This window comes from Mus pahari, chromosome 5 (assembly GCF_900095145.1).
Source record: "Mus pahari chromosome 5, PAHARI_EIJ_v1.1, whole genome shotgun sequence".
NCBI lineage: Eukaryota > Metazoa > Chordata > Mammalia > Rodentia > Muridae > Mus > Mus pahari.
In genome coordinates, this window is record NC_034594.1 from 126,122,197 (window position 1) to 126,148,771 (window position 26,575).

Genomic DNA, 26,575 nt, shown 5'->3' on the forward strand with positions numbered 1-26,575 from the left:
CTCTCTCTCTCTCTCTCTCTCTCTCTCTCTCTCTCTCTCTCTCTCTCCTCTGCATGTAGAAATCCCACTGGAGATGGGGAGGGGAAATGGGGAAAGTGGTGGTTGGGGTGGGGGTGTAGTTCTGAGGGTGCAGACTTAAGTGCTCTTGAGGGTAGAAAGCCGAGAGCTGTGGCCCAGCTCCTCCTCTGATGCTGTGTGCCATCTCTGCTCTCCCTCCCCAGAGCTGCGCATCTTGCTGCTGTGTGGTAGTGACCTGCTGGAGTCCTTCTGCATCCCAGGACTCTGGAATGAGGCAGATGTGAGTAGCCAGGTTCCTGGATCTACAAGCAGCTTGGGGCGGGGGTGGGGGCACGGGAGAGGCCTGCTTGATTTTGGCTTCTGGCTTCCTCCCCCATCATAGACTGGAATCTCTTGCCTCCTCAAAGTTCCCAAGAGGGCAATTCATTCACGTGACTATGGAGGAAGGTTCTCACCTACCCCAGGCTTTGTCTCCTACTGCGTATTTATTCACACTCCTCCTCATCCTCACCCTGGGAAACCCTGGGAAAAAAGCACTTGGAGTTATAGAATGTTGTTCCAAGCGCTGCCTGGGGTGTGCATGCTGAGGTCATGGAGACCTGAGGGGAGGGATCGAGAAGAAATTCTGCCCTTCGGAGGTTATAGGTGTGGTTTGTTTTCCTTTTCTGCCTTTGAGGGGATAGCAACTACTAACCCAGTCTCCCCATAGCAAAAGAATGGGGGTCCAGAGGGGGGACTCTGGTTAGAGGCATCCTTTAGATGACAGATTTGGCTTAGGGGAAAGAGGCAGTTAAACTCAAGCCACTCAGAAGTTCCCGCCGTCAGTTCTGACTAGGGTGGTCAGTCCCAATTGCCACACAGGCTGCTCTCTCCTGCTGGTTTATTAATTCTCTCACGGGCTAGAGAGCCTGAGCTAAAACCAGTTCCAACCTCATGGCCCTATGCAAATTGCTTTTCTGTTTGTTTTTGAGAATGGGTCTTGCTATGTAGCCCTGGCAATCCTCCTGCCTTGGTGCATTGCTGGCAGCAACACCAGACTTTATGTTTTGTTTTGTTTTAATGAACTTGCTGGGTAACCATGCCAATCATTCAGCTCCTCTAGTTACCCAATGAGACTCACTTTGCCAGTCTGACAGTTGATGAAACAATTGCAAACATTATATATATATATATATATATATATGAGAGAGAGAGAGAGAGAGAGAGAGAAAAGGAGCCAGATGTGAAAAGGCAGGCGCCCGAGGTCTCAAAAAGGGAAGGGGTATTTATGAAATAAGCAGGGTCTGAGGCCTGCAACAGATGATTGCCATGAAGAAAGTGAAGTAGCCTGTAGGTGGGCCATCAGAGCTTTGCCTAGGTTATGTCCCGAAAACAGTGACATTAGTGGACTCTAAGGGTGGAGCGTTAGCTATCTGGTGTCAAAAGGTCACCCAACTTACATAGGTCAGTAGTTCCAACTACCTCCTGCAACCTCCAATTCCCCGAAATACAACTTGGGCAACTGCTGTCCTGGTGACCCGGTCGGTCATCAGGTATTGTCTATGGTAATAAAGCACCACTTCCGGGAGGGTTTAGGAGGAAGCTTTGCCCTTCTGAGACTATAGGTGTGCCTTGTGAGGCTTTGCCATCTTTGAAGAGGTAGCCACCACTACCCCAGGCTTCCCTTAGCAAGAGAATAGGGGTGTGTGGGGTTGCAAGTGGCGAATGGAAATGGTAACTAGTATCCTTCCAAATGCTAAGCAAGCCAGAAACAAAAAGCAAGAGCATTTGTTTGAGTTTGCCCTTAGCATTACTTGGGACTCAGGTTTTTAAAATCTGGTATGTTATTGACAGTGGTCTGAGATTTCAAAGGACTTCCTGGTACAGCCCCCTGATGATAAGCGTTAGGAGACCGGATGTAACATGAAATCTTTCATCAGAGAAAGGGGACATTCGAAATCAGAACTTAGACTTCAGTTCTACCCCCAACACATCGCCTGAGTTTCCATTTTTCCCATCTTTAAAATGGGCATAATTATAGTGTTTACCTCACATAGATTTTTGAAGACTCAAATGACACTCTTTAAGTGTATGTGACAGTGCCTATCACATAATTAACAGGAAACGCCACGTGGGTTTTTGCCTGTTGTTTTTGAGACAAGGTTGTCTTTGCCCAGGCTGGCCTCAGACTTGCTGTGTAGCTGAGGATGGCCTTGAACTCCTGATCTGTTTGCCTCTATCTCTCCAGTGCTGGGACTTCCCCTCATGATACCCAGCTTGTAACAAATGCTCTTAAGAAACTTCAGCTAATGTGAGCCAAGCACCCTGGTGCACCCAGTAGCTATTCCCGATGAAGGGTGTGCAAGCTAAGTCCGCCGTGCGCTGTGGGGGAGGGACGGCAGAGGAGGATCATTCTGAGTAGTCCTTTCATCTGCGACCCTGGAGCAATTTCCTGCAGGTGAAATTTTAAGCTTCCTTTCTGCTTTGGATTAAGTGGCTTAATCAGCTTTTGCCTTCCACCCTCTCTCTACTGGGTGCCGAGAAAGTAAAAAAGTCACTGGCAGAGATTTCAGCAAAGCTGAGCGGTTGTCGGGGCCTCTCGAGGGAGGCCGGAGCAGTCTGGGAATTTAGAAGGCTGAGGTTGGCAGCTGGTGCAGGAGTCTGAAGAGCCACTTGTGTGAGCAGGAAATCCCTGGGGCTATTTACTAAGTGGGACCTGTGGGGGAGCCTTCTGTAGCCGGAAGTAGGCTACTTGGAGCCTGAAACATACACACAGCCCTGTGCCCTTGATGCTGCTAGCCTCTCTCCTGGTTAGGTCTCTACAGGGTAGATCTCATTTCCTACCTGATGCTTTCCGTCTCTCCCCAACCTCCTGTCTTTCTGGCTCTCCTCACAGTCATTGGTGTTGAGCTTTTTACAGCATTTAGAGCATGGGCTGATTAAGATATAAAATTTAAGGGGCTGGAGACAGGGCTCAGCAGTTAAAAGCACTTGGTGTTCTTGCAGATGACCTCAGTTTGGTCCCCAACACCCATGGTCTGGCCGCCCACAACCACCTGGAATTCTGGTGGGGGAGGGAGGAAAAGGGAGGATGATACAAAGACCATGGTGACACAAACATTAGGGAGATGTGGAGCATGTGCATAAGGGACAATGGTGACAAAAACATGTCACATTTGGCGCAGAGTCATTGAAAGTCTGAGAACCTTGTTCTGCAATGCAGGTAGTTTCTAACACAGGGCATCTGATGCCCCCTTTTGGCCTCCTAGGGCACCTGCACTCATATGAAACACACAGAGATGGACAGACAGACACACAAATAACAAGTAAATGTCACAGTGAAGTCTTTGTCCATTCCAATGTATTCCCCCTGATGATGTGGGGGAGGGGCATGCCACAGCCCTGACTAGTTTGACTTCCTGGATTCCTGAGAGTCAGTCATAGGAATCCAGTGTCTTAGGGGTGCTATTGTAAAACACAAAGGGATGCCCCCCCTAGTCCCCTCCCCCATCTTGCTTTCAGTCAGTCCCCAGTCTGAGATGGGTAACTTCAGAACATCTTGTGCCAGCCAGGGATGGATAAACCAGCACCAAGGAGGGTTACCAGATAGCCTGTCTCTTCCTGGGACTTGGATGAATTTACTGTAAAATCCCAAGGCTAAGGAGATAGAGTGGTGCTCGAGAGCTTCTGAGAGGCTCTGGACAGCATCCCAGCATTGTGAAACAAGTGAAAACCAACCAGATCCACAGACTGAGGTTGGAGAAGTAGCTTGCCTCGTGTGCACAAAACCACGGGTTCAATCCCCAGCACCATATAAACTAGTCCCAGGATTGGGAGATGGTGGTAAGAAGATCAGAAGTTCAAGGTCATTCTCTACTATCTAGTGGGTTCAAGGCCAGCTTTTGATGCAAGAGGCCCTGTCTGTCTCAAAACAAAGAGGTTCAATTCCCAGTAACCATAGGGTGGCTTGTAACCATCTGTAATGGGGCCTGAAGCCCTCTTTTGGTGTGTCTGACAGCTGCAGTGTATATGTACATATATATATATATATATATATATATATATAATTTTTTTAAAAAGTTCAAAATCTGGGGCTGATGAGATGGCTCAGTGGGTAAGAGCACCCGACTGCTCTTCCGAAGGTTCAGAGTTCAAATCCCAGCAACCACATGGTGGCTCATAACCATCTGTAACAAGATCTGACGCCTTCTTCTGGAGTGTCTGAAGACAGCTACAGTGTACTTACATATAATAAATAAATAAATCTTAAAAAAAAAAAAGTTCAAAATCTGAGCGTCCCACATTCTTAGAACTTCCTGTCTCAGGCTGACAGACAGACAACCTGGATGTCTGGTCATCCCGGAGATCTAGGACATCCATCCTAGTTACTCCTGCATCTATCCTGTCTGGGGCAGTGATAAGAATCCCAGTTCCCTGCAGAAACAGTGGGACTGGAGTTAATCACACGAGGCTGCCTCAGCCTACAGCAGACCTACATCCCAATGCCACTCAGCCAATTGCTCTTTCCCAACTCTGCCCAGTTTGTAAGGTTTCTTAGAATCATTGTTCAGAGGTAAAGGGGAAGTAATATAAGGCTCTGAGCTAAAAGAGTTCCTGTTCAAACAGATCTGGGAAGAAGCAGGAGCTTGTTCATAAAGGGGCAGCCTTACTGTGTCAAATGAAACTTAACATCTTCTGGAAACTGGCCTCCTGGTCCACCCCAGTCAGCATCACTTCCTTCAAAGTCTGGAACCCAAACTCTCCATCAAAGACTCTACACCCAGCCCTGCAGTTCCACTGCAGCAGTGTCCGCTAGGCACAAAGATTTATCAGTCCACAGTGAAATCTGACCTGTGACCAGTGACACGACACACCCCGCCCCTTTACATTCCATGGAGAGAAAATTCCGTACATATTCATCAAGTTTCTCTCAAGTGGCACAAAAGATCTGCTGTGTGGCCTCCCGGTTGGCATTTTTGTTCTTGTTTCCTGGGGGAGGGGGGATCAAGAGCCAGGCTCCTGGGCCAGCCTGGGAGCCTAGGAACCAGCACCATGCCCTCTCACTTATATTAGCAGGCTAGTTTGCTCTGTCACTTTGTATTCTCACTGCTCGTAAGAAAGAAAGGGCTTCTTTCTGCTCACGGGTGAGGGTGGAGTTCATCACTGCACAGAGGGCATCCCAATAGGGGTCTAAGGCAGCTGGTCGGTCCCTCTGAATCCACAGTCAGGAAGCAGAGGGACAGGAGTGAATGCTGATGCTCTACTTATCTTCTCTTTTATTCAGCCTGGATCCCCATCACATGGGATGCTACCACCCACAGTCAGGGTGGCTCTTTTCTCCTCTGTAAACACCCTCACAGGCAGGCCCAGAGTTGTGTCTCCATGGCGATTCTAAGTCCCATCAAGTTGAAGGCTTCCTTCAAGTACCCTAGTTCTTTGTTTTTCTGCATCTGACAGAAACACCTGTGCAGGTATCCAGACGAGGGTCAGGAACTAGATTAAATTGAGGCGGAAGGCTCCTGGATGGAGCTGAAACTTTTTTCTTTGCTTCTCCCTTAAACAAAACCCAGTGGTGGTGATTCCCTCTGCCCACCAGAGCCAGGTGCTTCATCCATCATCTAGCGGAAGGTGGGCAAATTAGCTCTGATTCAAGCATTCCTCCCTTCAATCAATCTTTCAGCGGTGCCCTTGTGAACATAAGCATGCTATGTTTCCCCACAAGGTACTTGTAGGCTAAAAATACCCTAGTTATTAGTGCTTACGTCGTTGTCCAACACAAAATTAAGCATATAGGAAGTGTGGAAGAGTTTTTGAACCCAGCCAGTAAGATCTCAGCAAAGGTTGGATATTATTTCGTTATTCGTTCATTGCTGTTAAGTCCTGGGAATTTTAACGTATGGTTTCCTACACACTAGCCACCAAACTATACCCTTGTCTCCCTTTGTATGGTTCCTCTTTAAATTATTTTGTTTCATTTATTATCATATGGCATGCAAGTGTCAGAGCACACAAGCGGAAGTCAGAAGGCAACTGTGTGGAGCTGGCTCTCGCTTTCCACGTTTGCACGTGGGTACCAGGGATCAACCTCAAGCTGTGTGACAGGCACTTTTACCGGCTGAGCTGGCTTCCCAGTCCGTGTTTTTCATTTTAAAGACAGTTTCTTCCTAATTTTTCTTAACTAATGATCCTCCTGCCTCAGCCTTGTGAGCAGCTAAGATCAAAGGATGCCTCCCCAGCCTGGGCTCATTCTTTCATTTTGAAATACTTACTGATCACCTTCTGTGTGGCAGCAATTCCTAGTCCACAGCTAGGAGAACAGATAGAAGGAAATATTTGGCTAGTCATCTTGCTTTCTAGTGGGAAAGCCAGATAATTAATGAATCATATCTAGCTGTATCTCATAGATTATCTGATTTAACCCCTTTGAGATGGAATCTCTATTCCCATCTTAAAAACATGGAAAGGGGACTGGCATGGTGGCTCAGTAGGTAAAGGTACTTACTGTCAAGACTGATGGCCTGAGTTCATTCCTCAACTCACGTGGTTCAGGCGGGTTGTCCTCTGGCTTCCACATACAAAATATAACATGTGTGCACACACACAAAACCACACATGTGTGCTTGCGCTCCCCCTCCCCCCAGACTAAATAAGCATAATGATTTAATAATATATACAAGAGGGGGGCTTAAGCAAGTTGAGACTTGTTCTAGATAGTACAGCTGTTGAATGGTGGAACAGGGTCTCACGTGATTCTTCAGATCCTTTGTCCAGTTAACATGAACCTGTGGAAGAATGACAGACATCCCTCGAAGCAGGCCCAGTGAAGGCACAAGCTGGGCATTGGACCACAGCCTGGTCCAGGTTAAGCATTCACAAAGATAAAAGGTTTTCATGTAGGGAGGGGGCTAGGAAAGACCCAGTAGTGGGCACGAGCCTCTGGGAGGAGATGGCTGATAAGCGAGTTGGTTCTCTTTATTTGGAAAGGGGCTGGCTTTTGATGGAATGTGCCGGAATTACTGAGTGTAATGATTGCCTGTCTGGGCCATTCTCAGCATTTTAAACAAACAAGAGTTACTGTTTAACTGAAAGGATTAAATACCTAAAGGTGATTTCAGACACCAGAAGTCCGCCAATGAAGACACTCTTTTCTTCCTGAACTTCTCAAAGCCTCACATTCTATTCATTGGTTGTGCCCTGCATGCCTCCAACCAACCAGTTATGGACTAACCGACTTCCTACATCCATCAGCTATGGGAACATAACCAAAGAAAATAAACAGAGGAAGAGCCGGGGGCATAAACCACTCCAGAAGAAATCCCAGGGCCCCAGGATAAATGGAGCAAAGGCAAACGTGGTTATTCAGGCTCAGATGACTTTTTATTAAACTGCTTAACTCCAGCCCGGAAGCAGGAAGCCTGCGGGACTCTTCCAGCCAGCCCCGGGGGATTAGATCCCCACATTGCTAAAACCCAAGCTGAATAATTCACAAGAGAAGGACCCCCAGCCCCAGTGATGCAAAATTTTGGAGCTGATTTCTGCTCACGGATCTCGTGTAAAAGGTGCTGTTGATTTTCAGGCTTTTGACACGAGGCCAGACCTCTGGACCTTCCCACACTGCCAGTCAGGCTGGCAACGCAGTGGGGTTGGTTTCCTCTGGGAAGCCCCGCTGAAGGAGCTCTTGTTTTCGTTGAGGGTCATCCTAGAAGTGCACTCCTGGCTGCCTGACTAGCCAGGCTGATCACACTAGCTCTGGCCCAGCCTTTCCTCCAGACGGGGGCAGAAGCCAGAGCAGTACAGAGGATGCTCTGCTGGAGCGTGGTTTAGACGTTCTCACAGATGGGGATTTACGCGACTCCTCCCCCGCTTTCTTTACCCTCCCAGCAGTGCTTACAGCTGTATGCTCTAGGGGGCGATAGAGAGCAATGATCTGAGGATAATTGGTAAGAGGACTGATTTTTTTTTTTTTTTTTTTTTTTAAGAGCAAGGTGGTGGTGATCGTGGGTGTTTTCCTTCCTTTGTGTCTTGGGTTTTTTGTTTTTTCATTTTTTAAAAAGATAGGATCTTACTATGTAGCCCAAGTTGGCCTCAAACTCATGATTTTCCTGCCTCAGTCCCTGAGTTCTGGGATTATAGGTATACGCCATCACATACCACAAACTTTATTTTCAACTTGTTGAATTTTTGTTGTTTTGTTTTGTTTTTATGAGACAAGGTTTTTCTGTGCCCTGGCTATCCTGGAACTCTCTCTGTAGACCAGGCTGGCCCTGAACTCATAGAGATCGGCCTGCCTCTGTCTCCCAAGTGCTGGGATTAAAGGCGCACCACCATGCCTGGCTGGAGTTGTGATATTTTTAAACTGATGGAGTTTCAAGTCTCTAAAATATGAGTCTATCAATGGATCTAGAAGAAGTGTGAAGCGACAGAAAGATTCGTCAGGAGTGACCCAAGAGGGATCAGATTTAATCACTAAGCTGTGTAGATAGGACAGGTTCCTGAATCTCATCAAGTTGGTTTCTCCGTTTAAGAAATGGGAACTGGGACATGCATCTCAGAAGACCGTTGTAAGGATGAGATGTGGTAATGAAGCTCTGAGAAGACTTCCTACACGTGGCAGAGCCCTTGGTAAATGCTTACTGGTGGCCCCGTGCATCCCTGGCTGCCATCTACAAAAGACACAGAAGGAGGCTGGAGCCGCTGATGTGCTGCTGTATGGAGAAGAGAGTGAGCAGGGTTCTGAGTCCTGATGTAGTGGGATCACACTGGATCGTACCAGTGAAGCCTTCCAGGCCTTCAGTGCATCTTGAAGGATCTTATTGCTAATGAAGTTGAGCCCTCTGGTTAGAACACCCTAATGACCTCTCTGTTGGGATGAAAGACACCATCATTATAATCTGGGCTTCGCTTGATTTACTTGGCTGCCTTCGCCAGTTGCTCATAATGTGTTAGTCACTACAAGGTATGAATCACTGAACCTTAACTTGCCCATATCCTTCAATACAGTCAAAAATAATCTTTTGTTAAACCTCTAAATTTGAATTTTTAAATTATTTTAAATGATGTATTCTTTTTTCTTTAATTTTTGTCACATGTATACATACATATGTTATATAGCCTGCTGACTGTGGTTAGTACTGACCACATGGTGTTAAATAACCAATTAGGGCACTCGTCCCAAGGGAAGATTGTGTCTCCTCATGGCAGTCATTAATTGCTTGCAGCTTGTCATCCAGAGATGGGGATCCTTGTGATTTCCTTATCCACACTGGCATGTCACCTGATGTTGCCATTGTCCAGGTCTTGTTTAGGCAGCCGTATTGTTGAGATTTCAAGAGTGCTGTTTTCCTGTCCTGTATATAAGACACAAACTCTTAGACTCTTCCACCTGTCTTCCTAGATGTTACCTGAGCCTTGGGTGTATGGGTTGTATAGATGTATGGATTGGGGTTGGGCATGCTTCTGTGCAGTCTGGCTAGTCGAGGCTTTCTTTTCTTTTCCCTTTCCCTTCCCTTCCCTTCCCTTCCCTTCCCTTCCCTTCCCTTCCCTTCCCTTCCCTTCCTTTCCTTTCCTTTCTTTTCTCTACTTTCTTCTTCAAAATAGGATTTCTTTATATAGCCCTGACTGTCCTGGATCTCACCTAGTAGACCAGGCTGTCCTTGAACTCAGATCCACCTGCCTCTGTCTCCCAAGTACTGGGATTATTGATGTGTGCTACCACTGCATGGCTTAGTTGTGACTTTCTGTGATGGTCTCTGCAGGTTCTCCAACCCATGTGGTAGCTACTAACATTTTGCTTGATGTCACCCGTTAGACAGTAATCTATCCGAATGATGAATTCAAATCTGTCTTCTTACCCATACACCATTAGTATCCAGGAAGGTGTCTGGCTAAGGCCACAGAGCATCTATCCCTGAAAGTCATCAGGGCAGGTCTTAGAATTCAGCCTCTTGGAGGGATGATGACGAGTCTACATTCCTTCCAAGAGCTTTGCCTCCTGGGTCATAAGTGCTCTCTCCCCCAAGGCCAAGTTGCTCCTGCTTCGACATGCCTCATACTCTCTTCTCAGATTCTCTCTCTATTCATGGGAAGCAGAGAGTCCACTTCCACCTGCGTCCTCTCTTCCGCTCCACCTCCATCTCCCCTGGAAAACTTTAACCGTCAGATGTAAAGATAGCATCGAGACTAGGCAGGGCGGGATGCTGAAGCAGGATGAATGTTATGGACCCCACCTCTGAGGCCTCACACACAGGCCTGGGGTAAGTGAATAGCCCAGTGTGATCCTGTCTCCTGAGGTCTGGCAGTATGCAGGTACACTGGCCATGTAAGGAGTGAGACTGACCAATCAGGTTTGTTCTGTTCACTGTACACCTCCCACTCCACACTCCCAAGAGCAAGACCCATAGGGAGGGCCAGAACACCGTAGGGAGGGCTGGAACAAACAAATGCCTGGCCACAGAGTTCAGTATCCTCAGGGGCCTCGAACCCATTGTACTCGATGTCTGTGTACCCTGACTGTTCCTTACCACACAGGGGAATGTCCTATTCTCCCTGGAATCTCTGGAGGTCTGAGGTGCCTGTCCTCATCCCACTCCACCAGAAGGTTCAGCATAGTGCTCTGTAATTTAAAGGGGCAACTCCTAAAGACAAGCACGTAAGAAAAGTTTAGGACGGGTTCATCAACATCAGTGTGTGTGTGTGTGTGTGTGTGTGTGTGCGCGCACACACAGGTGACTTGTGAAAGTCAGAGGATAATTTTTGGGAGTCGCTTCTCTCCCTCCACTGTGGGTTTCAGAGCTTGATCTCCAGCCGTCGGGTTTGTATAGCAAGCACTTTTACCCACTGAGCCATCTTGCCGGCCCTAGGATTGGATGCACGCTCTACCAGTACCCGCCAGGCAAGGTCTGAGGAATCTGTTTTCTTGTTGTTCATTTTACTTTATCTGCTTTCTTTTCACAAAAGACTTTTGTCAGGATGTAACATCTCATTAAATAGACTCTTGTGCCACTGGCTTGGTTGGCTCAGCTCTGGCACCCGTCTTGCCCCCAGGGGCCTCTCCAGGGCTAGTACATTCACCACGAAGCTCCCTGACTTTTCCAAGCCAAATGTGGCTTCTCGGGCATTTTTTCCTTCCCAACAAAGAGATCCAGAAGAAGATCCGAAGGCTTTAGTACACTGGCAAGTCTCCCCTCCTTTCTTTTTTTTTTTTTTTTTTTGCCTTCCCTCCTTTCTTTCCTGTGACGTATGGGATCGGGTCTGACTAGTTTTTCCCTGCATTTGGCAGTGCCCCTCTGGTCTTTATTCTCAAAATCCTCTGGATCGGTCAGACTTGTTAGTCCTGTTCATTAGAGGCTTTCTGCGTTTACAACCTGTAAATACTGAATGGGGTCAATTTGACAGTGACCGAACAGTCATTATGATGGCCACTTTTACAATTTACCGTTGTAAAATTGGCACAAACAGGAACTTCAGCTACAATGTCTGTTTATTCATCCGTCCGTCCGTCCATCCATCCTCCCCCACCCTCGCAATCACGCACGTGGTAGTAAGATCCAGGTTGTGGAAGTTAATTTAGCTAAGCACTTTTTGCTGTAACCACCACCAATAATTAGCTGTAATTTTCTAAATGCAGCTTTCATCTTTCTGCAGATCAGTAGGGCTCACTTCACACACCCAACCCCTCCCCACACCCCAGGTCATGCGATGCATCTGTGCATCGCTGAGTTCTTATAACTAGAACTTTCCAGGTTGTTCCTCTGTGGAGCATCACTGAGCTGTCACAGTGTGATGCTCCTTCCCGGGGAATGGATTGAAAAATACCTACTCCTTGACTCTTCAGCCCCCGTCCTTTGTAATTCACTTGTTCTTGCTGCTGCTCAGATCCAAAAGGGCTAAAGCGCAACTCTGAGTTAGGCTGTAGCACATGTGCACGGGGATGGGAACTTCTCACTTCTTCTGTTTATTTGTTTGTTTACTGGGCAGTTTCATGTATCTCAGGCCTGCCTCAAACCCTCTGTGTAGCTAAAAATGACCGAAGCTCCTAATCCGCCTGCCTCCATCTCTCAAGTGCTGGGATTACAGGCATACACCTCTGTGCCTGGTTTAGGCAGAGCTGGGGACTGAGCCCAGGGCTTCGTGCATGCCTGGCAAGCGCTATCAGAGCTGTATTCCCACCCCCGGATGAAAGTCTGATATAACATAATGGAGATGGTATCACCCAAAAGTAAAGGTCTGAATGCTGGGAACAGACTGAAAAAGGCAGAAATTAGCAGCAGGGCCAGAACAATCCAGGTGAGGAGGATGAGGGCTAAGGACTCCCCCGATACAGCAAACCTGGTGGTTATAAACATAGACCATTCTTTTACAGTTATGGACATAGTTATAAACATTGACTGTTTATACTCCCTAAGGGTATAGGGCAGTCAGATAACCAACTCTTCTAGACAAGGGGCTGTGTTCCTAGCTCCTGGCCTCCTCCTCCTCCTCCAGGCCATTCTTTTTTTTTTTTTTGAGACAGGGTTTCTCTGTGTAGCTCTGGCTGTCCTGGAACTCACTTTGTAGACCAGGCTGGCCTTGAACTCAGAAATCCTCTGCCTCTGCCTCCCGAGTGCTGGGGTTAAAGGCGTGCGCCACCACACCTGGCTCAGACAATTCTTTACTTCTTACAGCCAGTTCCTCTCCACCTCTCACTTAGAAGGGAACTTGTTTCTGATGGTATGGACACCCAGACTAACCAGAGTGTTTTCAAGATTAATTCCCTTAGTTTAATCATATAAGATAACAGTCACAAGTTCCAGGAATTTGGACTTGGGCATTTGTTTTGAAGACAGAATTAATTGGATTTCCCTGTAGGCTGAATATAAGCTATAAAAGAAAGGGGTACAAAGACCATAGGAAAATACTTCTTTGGGGCAGAGGGAGTCTGTATTATGTAGTTTTCTATTGCTGTGATAAAACACCATGACCAAAACAAGTTACAGACAAAAGAGTTTATATGGGCTTTCGGTTCTAGAGGGTTAGAGTTGATGATTGAAGAACAGGGGCAGTGGGCATGGTAGTAGGACCAGCAAGCTTGAACAGGAAGCAGAGAGAGTGCCCTGGGGATGATAGGAGGCCTTTGAAACCTCAGAGCCCACCCCCAGTGACATACTTCCTCCAGCAAGACCGCACCTCCTGAGCCTATCCCAGCAGCTCTACCAACTGGGGACCAACTCCTGGGCCTCTGAGGTGCAGTCTCATTCAAACTCCCAAAGAGCCTTTTTACAATAGCAGATCCAGAGACTCATGAACTTATTAAGATAGAAATATATCCTATGCTGGAAATATTGATTCAAGAGCCTTTAGTGTGTCCTTCTATTAGCTTTGAAATGGAATGAAACAATTGTGGTTGTGAATATAGGTCCAAGGACAGGGAAGCCTGGTGGACTCTGGTGTGTCAGGGTAAGAGAGGACTGAGAATCAGCATAGAGACCCAAAGGGTCATCTACAGAGGAAGGAGAACAGGAGATATGGCATCTGGCTGGGGGCCTGAGCCAGAGAGGTGGGGGTAGGACGGACAGCTAAACTCTACAGGATGGACAAGTCTACCTGACACCTTTGTCCAGCCCTACACTCTCTGGCATGAAAACCCACCACCTAGAACAGCAGAGATTGTCTCTAGTCTCTGACCGGAAGCCAGGAAGAGCTAATGTGCAGGTCTCATGGGCTCTTCTCGTCAGTCCTTGGTGGTTCCCAGGGGCAAATCCATCACCCGTTATTAGAAAGGAGAAATATCTCCAGCCGCAAGGGCTCCATCTGCCTTACCACCCACCAGGCCTTGGCATGGTTCCTGATTGGGTGCCAGATCATTTGATCCTGAGTGGAAAGCAGCAGGCAGCTGCACTCACATCACCCACAGAGCTATTCCCTCATGGGTACCAACCGCCATTTAGAGCCATTCTGTTCATGCTTCCAACTAGAACATTTGCTCCGAATGGCTCCCTTACCACACACCTCATCCAGAGAGCGCACATCAAATGTGCGTTATCTGGCTGTTAGAGTCAAGTGGTGGGAAGCAGGCCCTCCATTACTTAACTCACACCAGATTATCCCAAAAACATCTGCAGGGACAGGCAGTTTAGGGATCTCTGTGCTCCTACTTCAGTGAATTCTCATTCTCTCCTCCCTTATCTTCCCTGGCATGCCCATGTTTCCAGTTCTAATTCTATATTTGACTGACTCGTGAACTCAGTCGCACACCGGAATCACCTGGGGGGGGTTGTTTTTTAAGCACTGTTGTCTGGGTCCTGTCCTGAGACATTCTAGTTTATTGATCTTGGGTATGAGTATATGTTTGGAATTTTTAAAGTTCCCTGGGTAAGTCTTTGTTGTTGTTGTTTTAAAGTTTAAGGTTGCATTTATTTATTTGTTTGTTTTGACTTGTTTGTTCTCTGTGTGTGTGTGTGTCTGTGTGTGTCTGTGTGTGTGTGTGTGTGTCTGTGTGTGTAGGTCAGAGGACAACTTATAGTCATTGGTCCTCTCCTACCATGTGGGTCCAGGGAATTGGACTCAGATTTCCAGGCTTGGTGGCAATTGTCTTTGCCCACAGAGCCATCTCGATGTCCCACCTCATCAGGCAACTCTAGTGTGCAGGCAAGTGTGAGAATCAGTTACTGAACAGTGAACCCAGTGCAGGGTCTAACGGCTGACGAGAGGAGCTGGAGCTCTCTGCAGATTCCTGCCTTGCCTCTCCTGAACATTCCAGGCCTGCGGGACAGAAGCCTTGATGCAAACTTAATGTGAACCCTACCTACATACACCATGCTGTATGCTGCTCCATATCCAGATGGCATGACTAGGAGGAGGCTCTGATACTCTATGCTTAGCTTGTAGTCTCCCCCCCACCCACATACACTCCCACCCCAGGTGCTCAAGGCTGACCTTTATTTTAGCAATGTCAGAGTTCTAAGGACGTATTTGTTTTGTTTTGATTTGGGTTTTTTGTTTTTGGAGACAGGGTTTCTCTGTGTAACAGCCCTGGCTGTCCTGGAACTCGATTTGTAGACCAGATTGACCTTGAACTCACAGAGATCCATCTACATCTGCCTCCCAAAGGGCTAGGCAAAGAAAGGCATGTGCTATCATGCCCAGCCCTAGCTGCAATTTTATGTTAAGCAGTTGTTAAGCAATAGGGAAAGCAGAGCAAAGGTGGGTAGAAACACCCAAGGATATGTCATACACACACACACACACACACACACACACACACACACACACACTCACATACAGGCACATGCACACACACAGAATTAGGCTAACAATGGTGTACTGACAGTGTGCACTTTTCTGATAGAGAAGAATGGACCACAGTTCTTCATCATTTCTGCTTTTGTGAAACTAGTTTTAAGAATTATGGGAGAAAATTCCGAGTCCTTTACCCCTAAAGCAGATCTTGCTCAATGATTGAACTGCTTACAAGCAACGTCCTTCCTCCTCCTGTGAGATCCAGAACTGGCAGGATCTAACCCTGCTACCAGATGCTGTAAATTCCAAGCTCCTGGAACTGAATATCAGCACATTTCTAGAAGGCCATTCGGTAATATGTCTCAAGAGCTTGAAGTGCTTCCACATCCTTTTGTCCAATTATGTTACTTCTTATCCCGAGGAAATAATTAGAAATGTGATAAAAGATTTATGTATAAAGATAGTCATCAAAGTGTTATGTACAAAAATTAGGTTACAAAAACTCAGATATAACTATAAACGTTCCATGCTATATGACTAGGAAGAGATTTAGAAAAGGTTAAAACCCATGTTTCCACATGATTTTTTTATTTTTGTTTTTGTTTTTGTTTTTTGTTTTTTGTTTTTGTTTTTCAAGACAGGGTTTCTCTGTATAGTCCTGGCTGTCCTGGAACTCACTTTGTAGACCAGAATGGCCTTGAACTCAGAAATCTGCCTGCCTCTGCCTTCCGAGTACTGGGATTAAAGGCGTGCGCCACCACGCCCGGCTCCACATGATTTTTACTTTTCTGTTTAGTGTGGGAGAACATGGCACAGAGGTCCAGCTGCAGAAGCTGGTTCGCCCTCCGCCATGTGTGTTCCAGGCACTAAATTCAGATCATCAAGCCTGACTAAAAGGCCTTTTACCTGCTAAGCCGTGTGGCTAGATCCTAGGTCATCTTCATGATGTGGCAGAATGCACACAGTAGGAAATATGAATAAATGAAAATAATGCAAGTTGGGGCTGGAGAGATGACTCAGTAGTTAAGAGTGTGCATGGCTTTTTACAGAGGACCTGAGTGTGATTCCTATCTCTCATATCAGGTTGCTCACAACTGTCTGTAAGTCCAGCTCTCGGGGCATAGCTTCTGACCCTCATAGGCATTTGCGTTCAAGTATGTGCATGTGTGCACACACAGAGGCAGAAAGAAACATACACACACACACACACACACAATGTGGGGGAGGCACAGAAACAGAGAGAAATACACATATACACATACAAGCAGGGGAGACACAGAGAGACAGAGAGAAACACTCACACAAACACATACACAGAGTTTAAAAACAAAATAAATCTTATCCAAAACAAGAAGAGAATGCAGGTAATTACTACTTAAGCAATTGATTTTTAATTCTTTTTTTTCTAAAAAAAGTTTTATTTTATTTATATGAGTACACTGTAGCTGTCTTCAGACACACCAGCAGAGGGCATCAGATCCCATTACAGATGGCTGTGAGCTACCGTGTGGTTGCTAAGAATTGAACTCAGGACCACTGGAAGTACAGTCAGTGCTCTTAACCGCTGAGCCATCTCTCCAGCCCCAATTTTCAATTCTTATTGTTTGCAATGTTTGGGACAGGAGCCTCATGCGTGCTAGGGAAGCACTCTACCAGTGAGCTACAACTTCATGCTTCTTTTGCAGTTGAGTGATAATGTGGATCTACACAGCTCTTCAGAGACAGAAAGCCCCGGGCTATGCTGAAGCGTCAACTGTGGCTGCTGGATAGTGCGCTTGAGACTGATTTCTTTGTTTTGTTTTGTTTTTTTTCCTATATTTCCCAAGCTTGTATTATATTTGTAATTAGAAAAAAGAAAACAAAGAACTGATGCGATGTCTCATATCTGTCACTTCAGCATCTGGAAGGCTAAGACAAGGGGATGGTGGGTTTGAGGCTAGCCTAGGCTACGTATCAAAATCTTTTCTCAACAATGCTCCCTCAAATGTTTATTTATTTTGTTTGTCTTTAATTAAAGGATTTTCTTTCTCATAATAAATCAAGCTTCTATCGAAGGCTGACCTCAGAGGTGACCCCTGTGTAAATTAGCCAGCATCCCCATCACTACCTGTACACGTAGGGATTCATTCTGAGTTTGTCTCTGCTTGTGGCTGCCCTGGAGACCCACAGCATAGGAGCAAGCCATATAAAAGAAGGGAGAAAAGCAGGCTCTCCCCTGCTGCCCCGTGAGGGCTGAGGTAAACTGCTGGCCAGTGGAGTCACTTTTACCCGTGAGTGTACCTACTGGCTATCCCTGCTCCTCTGCAACATTGTGAACTCAAACAAGAGCTTTGAGGATTGGAAAGGCCTTGTTCAGACAGGCAAAAGGGTGTCCATTCACTCTAGAAGTATTTCTTAAGCGTCCTCTGTGGCGGACAAAGTTCTCAGTCATTCTACCAAGACTACTGGCAGTGGTTCAGGTTGCTGACTGATGGAGCAAAGAAGGTAAATTGAAAACTAATGTTTGATGTTCCATGCAAATCAACGGAATGTCATTCTACTCTGTTATGGTCACCTGGGTGGAAGTTGGGGTGACAGCTTCCACCAAAGTTGTTTCTCTCTCTTCCTCCTTCCCTCTCCCCCTTCCTCCCGCTCTTCAGATGGAAGTGATTGTTGGGGACTTTGGGATCGTGGTGGTACCCCGGGATGCAGCGGACACAGACCGAATCATGAATCACTCCTCCATACTCCGCAAATACAAAGTGAGTCCTCCATCCCCTGCTGGTACACCCCTGAGATACTGCCCTTTTCTGAAAGTTCTGGGAGACTGGAAGAGTTAGGGAATGAAAGCAGCCCCTGAGAGGGATTGGTGACTTGTTCTTTCTGCTCTGTTTCCAGAACAACATCATGGTTGTGAAGGATGACATCAACCATCCCATGTCTGTAGTCAGCTCCACCAAGAGCAGGTATGGTCGGCAAATGATCTGGGACCTTTTGGCCAAGTTAAAATTTTTCTATAGCTTTTCTCGGTCAGTGGCAGCCTGTCGTAGTTATGTTTGTATTGCTCTGATAAGACATCACGACCAAGGCAACTAATAGAAGAAAGTGTTTCCTTGAGCTTCAAGTTTCAGATAAGGAGACCGTCATGGAGGGGAGCAGAGCAGCAGGCAGTCAGGCAGGTAGGCTGCTAGAGCGGTTGCTGAGAGTTTACATCTTTCGACACAGTCTTGAGGCAGAGAGACCTCAAAGCCCGCCCCAAGTGTCATACCTCCTCCAACAAGGCCACGCCTCCAAATCCTTTCTAAACAGTCCCACCCAACTGGAGACCAAGGATTCACACATATGAGCTTATGGATCAATTCTCACTCAAACCACCACACAACTCTTAGATCCAAGCGGACACTTGCTGCCAGCATTCACTCTTCTCTTTGGACTTCATATATTTGTACCTAGTTTCTTTTTCGTTTTGCTTTGCTTTGTTTTGTTTTCAAGTCAGGGTTTCTCTGTGTAGCCTTTGACTATTGTGGAACTCACTCTGTAGACCAGGTTGGCCTTGAAATCAGAGATACATCTGCCTCTTGCCTTCTGAGTGCAGGGATTAAAGGTGTGTACCACCCCAGCCCATTTGTTTGTTTGTTTGTTTATTTATTTATTTATTTATTTATTTATTTATTATATGTAAGTACACTGTAGCTGTCGTCAGACACTCCAGAAGAGGGCCTCGGATCTTGTTTCGGATGGTTATGAGCCACCATGTGGTTGCTGGGATTTGAACTCTGGACCTTTGGAAGAGCAGTCGGGTGCTCTTACCCGCTGAGCCATCTCACCAGCCCCATTTGTTTACTTTTAATCAAGGAAACAATACATTAACGTCTTAGTTGACTTCAGGGAAGGAGAGGAGTTTTTTATTTGTATTCTCTTAGTTTCAGGTGCTGGTAAAGCCGTGCTTTATTAGTAAAAGTTTAAGGCAGGCCACCATCTTAAAAAGGCTTCAATATTAAGAGTTTTAGATAAAGTAGATGTGTAGTTCTCATTTACAGAAGTCCAAAGGAATTGAATCTGGTCTCTTTGTTCTGAAGCTTCCATTGTTGGAGACATATCTATTGCCAAGATTGTTCTCAGTGGGAAAGAACATGGGGAAGCCCAAGATAGGATGTTTTATTTTTAAGGTGACCCATCCAGCTACTATGGTACATCTCCACTCAGGAGGTGGAGGCAGGAGGATAAGAAGTTCAGTGCTAGACTGGGCTGCATGGCAAGAACCTATCTCAAAAATAAATAGGGGCTGGAGAGATGTCTCCATGGTTAAGAGCATTGGCTGCTCTCCCAGAAGACCCAGATTTGATTCTTAACACCTACGTCAGTTCACGACCATCAATAACTACAGTTCCAGGGAATTTAGTGCCTTCTTGTCTTCTCAGGCATTGTACACATATGATACACAGATGTATATGGAAGCAAAAATACCCATACACATAAGATAAGACTAAGGAAACTCTAGGTTTAAAGTTGTTTATACCATTTTCTTTGTCATCCTACTGGCTCATGGGTGGAGGAAGGCTGGAAAACACAGTTTGTTGCTCAGCAACCATATATCTAAATAAAACTAAAAGGGGGAGAAATTAATATTAGATACTGTTAACAGTTTCCTCTATAAACCCTGAGTGGAAGTGTCCTGTGAAATGGCGAGGTAGATAAGACTTAAAGGTTTGGAAGTATAAACTGAGGACCATGAGCATACACGTCAGGTAAAATGAGATGGCTCAGTATGTAAAGAGGCCCTTGCTGACAAGCCTAAAGGCCCGAGTTCAATCCCCGGATCAGACCTCATGGAAGGAGAGACCTACACTTGCACTGGGGAACACATAGTCTCGCATACACAGATGCTAATTAATTAATTAATTAATTATAAAGTACCCAGATCTAGATGAATACACAGAGTCAAGCATTGAAGAGAAAGCAGTGATCAAAAGTGTGGCAAGCTTACTAGCATTATGTGAAGGCCAAGGAACAATCAGAAGCCCCCAGCAGGGATGCCCAGGAGCAAAGGAAGAAGATTACAAAGGTGGAGAGCCTTGGCATCTAGTCACAGGGTTCAGAGAAGTCAATGATCCAAGGACTTAAGTCATCTACTTGACTTCTTCCCTTGGAAGACAGTTACAGAGACAGTTGCAAGAGCAGCAGCCTCTGGGAGGCCAGGGCAGTAGGCAGTGAAAGGGTCAGGGCTTTGACTCCAACGTGGCTACTCCTTAGCCTCCAAGCCATACAAACCCCTATGTCCCATTTGGGACACCCAGACCAGGATTCTCTTGGTTGAAGTCAGGTTCTGCTTCTCCACCGAGTCTGATGAAGTTTGTTCGGAGACCACTCTTCAGAAAGCTTTGTTGTGGAGGGAGACGCTTCAGAAAGCACCTTGGAGGGTAAAGGCAGGGCTTCCATGAAAGGCAGAGTGTCAATCACCACGCTGGGCTCAGTGATATCGCCAGACTGTTGTATAAGTAATGAGCAGAGAGCAGAAGGCCAGAGGAAAAAATGTGCAGGAAGCGATCTGTCCCTGGAATCTTACGTCACCTGATGCTGTCATGTCACCTGATGCTGTCATGTGGACTCTCAGCCAAGTGTTCCCCGAAGGGAAAAGGTGAACTTAAGTCTAAGAATTCTCTAGGAGGCCAATTTTCATGAGACCAGTGTGCAGAGCAACCCAAAGGGGAAGCCAAAATGTCAACCCTACACTTGAATAGTGACTCATTTAATCCTTTAAATAGTTGGATGTAGCTGGCTTAAATGTTACGTTAACTGTACCGAAGAAACTCACAAGAAAAGGGCTTAACTAAGTTGCCCAGTGGGCCAATGAAATAGCTCTGTATGTGAAGACGCTTGTCCCGAGGCTGATGACCTGAGTTCAGTCCCCAGGACCCACCTGGTAAAGGACCAAACTGCTGAGTTTCACAAATTGCCCTTTGGTCTCTGCACAAATGCTAACACACACACACACACACACACACACACACACACACACACACACACACACACGAGAAGTAAGTAAGTGCAAAAAATATCTTTTCTGATGATAATAATTTGTGTAAGGTCTCTCACCTCCCCAGTGGCAGGCCAGGATGAAAGTGTCATGGGGGGTGGGGAGGGGCTTGGAGGGACAGCGTGTGAGGGGATGAGGGTCTCAGCAATACTGTTCACTCAATCCAGGCAAAGGATGCTGATAGGGCGCTGGGAGGCACCTGTAGAGCCTTTCCTGAAGGGCCGAGGGCGTCCAGGGCTCTGGTCTCGTTGGGACATGGATATCCACTTGATTGGTGTTTTTTCTTATACAGGCTGGCCCTGCAGCATGGGGATGGCCATGTCGTGGATTACCTGTCCCAGCCAGTCATCGATTACATCCTCAAGAGTCAGCTGTACATCAACGCCTCGGGCTAGCGGATACCCAGCTCTCTGCTCTACTCTCCCTGTGTCCTCTGCCAACATACTGTCAGACCCCGGTTTCTCTCCTGCCTCTCTGTTTCTCTGTCTTCATCTTGACTGTTCTCCCCACTGGCTGACTTAACCCCCACAGTGTGGAGGGCCTGCGAAGAACCGTGGCGTACCCCATTCCACAGTCATCTTTGGACAAACTTTCCTCTAGTCTCCGGGTTGGGGGTGGGTAAGGGAACAGGGTGGGAGTTGGGGAAAGTGCAGCCCTTGGGGATGTACTGGTGTCCGTATCCCAGCATGCTCTGGGGACGTGGCTCAGGCTCTCGCCTTCCCAGCATGCCCTTTACCACAAAGGGCTATTTTTCTTTTCTTTTTCTTTGTCCACTTCTTGTAGACCTTGGATGAAATCAGTGTGTGTGTGTGTGTGTGTGTGTGTGTGTGTGTGTGTGTGTGAGTGTATTCATTTGTTTGTAGTCTTGATGCTCTCCTGTGGTTTACTTCCCTTCTGATAGGACACTAGAGCCAGTCTCAGCACTCGTAAGTGCGCGAGGGCCACATCCAGGAAAGAAGGCAGAGCCTCTCTGCTTTTCCAACACACACACACACACACACACACACACACACACACACACACACACACCAGCAGCAGCATCCCCAGACCCCTTTGGTCAAGAGTAAGACTTTCAGGTTCTGAAACCTGGTACACAAGTCTGGGAAGAGTAGGGTTCCTCAGAATTTGAGTCCCTGGTTTCAGATGATCGTGGTCTTGATGCTGTGTGTCGGACCAGTAGCATTGTGTGGGTTCTCTGCCAACCAGGCATTTGCAGAGAGCGAAAGCCCTCCGAGACCATGGTAAGGCATGTTCTTGCTGGTGAGAGGAACCACACAAGGCAAGACCAAGTCCTGATAATCCTTTTTTTTTTTTTTTTTTTTTTTTTGAAAACATGCTAAGAATCCACTTGACTAAAAAGATGCTTTGCTAATTGGCATTATTTATTGCCCATTTGGCTAGGAGCTATAAGTCCAGGATGATCTGGGAGAATGCAGTTTGTTACCCTGAGAATTCATGATCCCCACCCACTCCACCTGAGCTTGCCAGGCTGCGCCCAAAGCCCTTTCCTTTTTGCAAAGCAATCAGCCTTGTTTGGGAGCTGGCCCTATCTGTCTCCTGCAGAGCCCAGCAGTCAATGCCCTGGGAGGTCTGCCTGACACACAAGAGCAGTTCTTCTGTTTCTCCTGTTTCTCCCCATTTCTCCTCAATGTCCTCCCCTTCTCTCTACCTCTGAAGACAGTTCAAGACTGGACAAGATCCTCATGTCCTGCCTGGAGAGCTCGTGGGGAATGACTTTGGTGTTTTGTGTTTGCCCTTCAGTCTCTGGCTCTTGGGTTTTCTGGTTGTTCATGGAAAGCTCCTGAGTATCAGGCTACATTTTAATTTCTAACATCCACATGGGTGGGATTAGATCAGGGATGATGCTCTTTGCCTTGGCTTTCCCTCCCACCTTCTCCGACTTCAGGAGGAAGAGGCTGGCTCAACAGAAGCGCATAGGGCATCTCCAGAGCTGTGGCTTTTCTTTAGACTGTAGAAGTGACCTCCAGAGGGGGGGGGGGAGATTATTTCTATCACCAAGAAAACCAGTGTTAGACTAAAAGTCATGGAAAAATAGAGAAAACCTGTATGACCCATCTGCTCCCAGGTTCTTTGAAAACAAGGGAGCAGAGACCCCAGGGGAGTCAGTCGTCTGGTCCAGGATCTCTCAGTGCATCCTGGGAAGTATGATGAGAAGATGATGTTTCCCCAGACAAAAGAAAACCAGGAGCTGGATTGCCTGTGGGGAAACATGGGGTTTTGAAGGCTCTGGAGCTGACGTGGCTCCACAAGAGCAGACCCCAGCAAGGCTACTTCCATTTCGTTCCTTTGGTTCACTGTGTTTCTCTTCTGAACTCTAGTTGAGCTTCATTTAGTTCATAGCCTGGGATAAGGAACCAGGTTAGTGCAGCAGCCTCAGAGGGCAACAAGTAGCTCAGAACAGGGAAGGAAGGAGAGGTGAGTTAAAAGAATCACACAGAAGTGCATTTCTGGGAAGCGGGTGGGCAGATTGTTTCTTGTTAAGGCATGTTAAAATGGTTTTCCCCTTTGAGGACAGCCTGGTCTACAAAGTGAGTTCCAGGACAGCCAGGGCTTTACAGAGACACCCTGTCTCAACAACAACAACAACAACAATGGTTTTCCCTTAACAAACAGAAATGAGTCCCTATCCAGGTATAATTGTCCGTTCCCTTCTCTGTCTCTTTCTCCCTTTGTTGGATCGAGGGTGGGGGACCCCGCCCCCATCACCCTCCCACCCCCACCCCTAAGGGGAGCACAGCGTGACTGTGACCTACCCTGGCCAACACCAAAAAGACAGTTTATAAGCAGTGCCTCAGGTGTCATCAGGGTGACTTTTGGGTCTGTCTTTGGGGGCCCATTGTGAGAGCTAGCCTATTACTGGCATGGCACAGAGATGGTAATAAAGACACAGACTAGAATGATCCCGTCATTTACTGCTGCCTGCCATTTTTAATGTCCCTGCCATTTTTTTTTTTTAAGCGGCTGATAGAACAGAGAGGACGGAAACTTTAATAACCCTCTCCTTAAGGAATGAGGCTGGGCCCCCCTGGATTACTTGTCCGAGCCACATACTCCCCATCCCAGTTAGCCTCTGGGCCCCTGGCTTTTGCTTTCCTTGAATGTACATTGGACCAGCAAAGGAAGTCTCTTACTGAAGTGCCTGAATTCACAACTGAAGTCTTAGAGACACTGGCCTTCCTGTTTTGGCTTGGCTACATGTTCTAGTCTCCAGTTTCAGGATCTCTGAAAGGATTCATGAACACTCTATTCAAAGAGGTGGGAAGTAAAATTTGATAATCAAACTATCAAAAGCCAGAGGATTCCAGGGAGCGCCCCCCCCCATGCTCTCATACACGCTTGTAGAGGACTGAGAGACGCATGTCCGTGTATTTTTGTTTCTAATTTTCAAAGTAACGCAACGCCAGGTGTGGTGGCACATGCCTGTGATCCCAGCACTGAGAGGTGGAGGCAGGAGATCAGGGGTTCAAGCCCAGCCTCTGGGCACATAAGACCTTGTCTCAAAACAAAAGCTGCAATGGGAAACCAGGATGGGCAAAGCTTAGGACCTCTCCCCGTGTTACAGCAGGAGAGAGGGGGTGATTTTATAGCGCATGTAGGTAAGACACCTTGGCGATACCCTATGGTAATGGGAACAAGTGTACTCTGCCACGCTGATCCAACCTGTCTCGGTCCTGTGAGCTGACTGGTGAATTCCACTCCTTATGTGGTTTCTGTGTAGTGTGCGTTTGGAAGTGTCCTAGTAGTCACAGTTAGTTAGACTGCAGCCCTTTCCCATCACCTTCAGTGGAGTCCCAGGGCACACAGCTCATCTTGATCCTCGTGGGGTTGGAATGGGGAGGAGGAAGCTTTTTTTTTTTTTTTTTTTTTTTAAATCATATCTGCTAATTTAAGAGTGAGGTTTACTTTATGGAAGTCAACTCAATAAAAACTGCATTCGAGTTGCAAATACCATTTCACAGTGAAATATTTCTGAGTAGAGTTCTGTTGCTAGGATAGTCGTGGGCAAGAGTTTTATCAGCAAATTGTTTCGATTATGTTAATAAATCAGACAATGCTACTGGAGTCTTGTGTCTTTGTCCAGAAACTTCCCTGTGAGTCACTCTGAAAAGTAATCACTTCTTCTGCCTACTGTCACTTGGTGGGAGGGAACAGTTGGAAAAACATGCCCAGAGTAAGTGATGTCCTGCCTTGTCCAGCTGATGCCACATGTGACAGGAACCAGAGGGGACAGCGAGGAAGGACAACATGAGCTCAATCCCTAGAATCTTCATGACTGAAGGAGAGAACCAACATCAGTGAGTTGCACACACACACACACACACACACACACACACACCATGACTGTAGGAGGAACTTATCATGTACCTCTGATACTTCCTTCCCAAGCCAACCTAGATCTGCTTGTATGGCTAGAGACCTCTGAGGCTGGATCAGACGGTGGAGCAAGCCAATGAGAAAGAGACAATGCCACTGGCTACTTGAGAGCCAATGAAATGCTAGAAGGGATTTGTCTAGTTCCTGCAATAAACCAGTCTGCTTTTGCCACTTGCCTGACTCCTGGAGTCTGTGTTGTTGATCCTGAACCTTCTTACCACCCTCCACCCCCAATCCCAAGGGTCTTGGTCAGGGTTGCAAGCAACACATGATCACCATCTCCATACTCTACAGAGGAGGATAATCTGTAAATTTGTAAGTTGTGCCTAAGTTTTCTCAGTTTGAGAAAAAAAAACCCTTACAGGTTAGAGAGATGTATGACTCGTCAGTTAAGAGTGCTGCTGCTCTCACAGAGGACCAGGGTTCAATTCCCCATACCTATATGGTGGTTTCCAACTGTCTGTAACTCCAGTTCCGGATGTCTTATTCTGACCTCTGTGACCACTGTATTTAAATGGTACACATGAACTATCCGTACACACACACAAACACATTCTAAAAAATGATTTAAAAAATTAATCTTAAGGTCCTGACCATCGCACATAGTCCATTCTTGGTTAATTTCAGTTATTTGTTTGATCAATTTCCTGAGGCAGTCTTATGTGGCCCTGGCTGCCCTTCAGTTTGCTTTGTTGCTAAGGATAACCTTGAATTCCTGATTCTCCTGACCCAACCTCCCCAGTGCTGGAATTCTAGTTGGTGTGCTACCAAAACTGGCAATTTTGGCTCTTTAATAAAATTAGTACTTTGGGAAGTAAAATTATATTTGTGAAAAGTAAAAACTGGTTTAGATTTTCGGTATGAAAGCTGTTCACTGAGGAATGGTCAGGATTTCCTTTGGCAGCATAAATAAACAAGACAGACCGATTTGTTCATTGATAACCCGGCTTG

The 26,575-nt window shown here is 46.6% G+C and overlaps 1 protein-coding gene across 2 annotated transcripts in view; it reads left to right on the forward strand.

The window, feature by feature from the left end:
* The window catches only part of Nmnat2 (nicotinamide nucleotide adenylyltransferase 2), a 167,913-nt gene extending 142,604 nt beyond the window's left edge, over positions 1-25,309 (forward strand). Inside the window, exons 8-12 of one of the 2 annotated variants that reach the window (XR_003843909.1) lie at positions 222-298; positions 17,853-17,954; positions 18,091-18,158; positions 21,522-22,305; positions 22,373-25,309. Coding sequence is in view for 1 of the 2 variants with exons in the window: in XM_021198695.2 (XP_021054354.1) it covers positions 222-298; positions 17,853-17,954; positions 18,091-18,158; positions 21,522-21,624 (350 nt within the window). In the remaining variant the exon portion in view is untranslated. Of the gene's footprint in view, positions 1-221; positions 299-17,852; positions 17,955-18,090; positions 18,159-21,521 lie in introns of both variants that reach the window. The other variant, XM_021198695.2, reaches the window with a different exon arrangement.
* The last annotated feature ends 1,266 nt before the right edge of the window (positions 25,310-26,575 follow it).